At 43.8% G+C, this 1,878-nt stretch overlaps 1 protein-coding gene across 1 annotated transcript in view; it reads left to right on the top strand.

The window, feature by feature from the left end:
- The window catches only part of LOC101864590, a gene marked incomplete in the record, with an annotated part of 24,495 nt that overhangs the window by 2,350 nt on the left and 20,267 nt on the right, over positions 1-1,878 (top strand). The window contains 1 exon segment of the mRNA XM_013090980.2: positions 1,076-1,761. Coding sequence (XP_012946434.1) covers positions 1,076-1,761 — 686 coding nt within the window.

The following is a 1,878-nucleotide window of genomic DNA, read 5'->3' as shown; positions in this document are numbered from 1 at the left end:
CCCCCTCCCCCGTTTATTATTTTCCAATTTGCCACGACTGACGATCATGTGAAACATCTAAAATCTAGATCTCTCGCTGAATACTGAATGAAACTTCTTTTTTTTTTTTGTATGGCAAATAACCCTCAGTATTAGTACCGGTACTGGGTTGGTTATCTCAAATTTGTGTTCATTTTGTAAAACTTTTGTACTTTGGTTTATATTATTTAAATATTTTTTAATGAAACTGGTTTGTTCCTAGTGAAAAGTTGCCACAGTAACTTAATATAAAATAACTAAAATTTCACGATCTCTTGTACTTTTATTCACGGAAGAAGAGATAAAACAGATTTGTTCCTACCAGTACAGGGGTATGAGGTCAAATGTGCCACCCCTCCAGGGTTGGTGATTTTTTAAATTCTTAATTTAAAGTATCGATTTTTTAAATTTAAGCCAGATTTTAAAAATTTGAATAAGATTTTTAAAATTAAAATTATTTTTTTAAAATGTCGACACAGTTTGGAATTTACTGTGTCGACGTTTCAGCAAGGTCACGTGACCCCTAAAATCTGCTGGAAATCTCGTAAGCTGCTGAGGACCCGAGGAAGTTGTTTCCTCTGCCATGCAGAGTGGCGGCTGACAGCGGTTCTGAGATATATAACAGACAGTGTTTTGTGTTCTTGTGGCTCAAAAAAAGTTGTCATAACTACAGGAAGTCCTTTTTAGAATCAGCACACTTCCGTTCAGTGTCGATATTTCCGGGGTTTGAGACCGTTTTCAGATACCTCCGATGTAATCGGCAGTAACAGTCTTTTGGCGAAGAAAATGCTGATCTCGTCGCTAGTGACCAGTTATTGGGTTAAAGAATAAACAAAGGGGGAAAGGGTTGTACGGCTGTTAGTGCAGACGCCACTGTATGCCTAGCGCCTCATTTGACTGTTTTGACCAATGGACTGCCCATCTCAGTGTGTTTGATGATAGTTACACATTTGGGGAAAGGAATTGACCGGAGACTTCTCTGTAATGTTTGTTGACTGTCTGAATGATGAATGTTTGGTGACAGCTTCTCCTCGTTTCTTTGTGATATTTTTTCCAGAAGACAAGGAAGCCAGCACAGTGAGGACAAGACTGGAGTGTCAACGACGGACAAGTTCACCGTTAGAGGGGGATGAATCCTGTGTAGATATGAAGGGGGAGGGAGAAGAAGACGGTCACTGTTCAGAGGAAGGTATGGAAGACGAGGAAAGCAGTGGAATGAAAGAGGAAATGGAAACTGGTTCAGCCGCAGAACGAAAGAATGGTGAAGGTATCGAGCATGATGGAGAAGACCAAGTTCTAGAGAAAGAGCAGCCGCTTGGATTTATCAAGCAAGAGATTGTAGATTGTGAAGTGAAGGAGGAAGAAGGCACTAGTTCTTGTGGTTCAACGGGGGAACCAAAACCTGACACGTTTGTGTCGCTGGGTAGACCAACTGTGGGACGGACAGCAAAACCTGACACGTCTGTGTCGCTGGGTAGACCATCTGTGGGACGGACAGCAAAACCTGACACGTCTGTGTCGCTGGGTAGACCAACTGTGGGACAGACAGCAAAACCTGACACGTCTGTGTCGCCAGGAAGACCATCTGTTGGACAGACAGCAAAACCTGACACGTCTGTTTCGCCGGGCACACCAGCTGTTGACCAGATACAAAAGCCGTTCCGCTGTTCCTACGAAGGCTGCGACAAGTCGTTCCGGCGCAGAGACAAGCTGGAGATTCACGTGCGGTCTCACACAGGGGAGGTAGGTCAAGTGTTGGAACAGCTAGAGATTCACAGGGGAGGTAGGTCAAGTGTTGGAACAGCTAGAGATTCACAGGGGAGGTAGGTCAAGTGTTGGAACAGCTAGAGATTCACAGGG

The sequence above is a fragment of the Aplysia californica genome, unplaced genomic scaffold, assembly GCF_000002075.1.
Source record: "Aplysia californica isolate F4 #8 unplaced genomic scaffold, AplCal3.0 scaffold01766, whole genome shotgun sequence".
Lineage (NCBI taxonomy): Eukaryota > Metazoa > Mollusca > Gastropoda > Aplysiida > Aplysiidae > Aplysia > Aplysia californica.
This window is presented reverse-complemented; position numbering and strand designations above follow the sequence as displayed.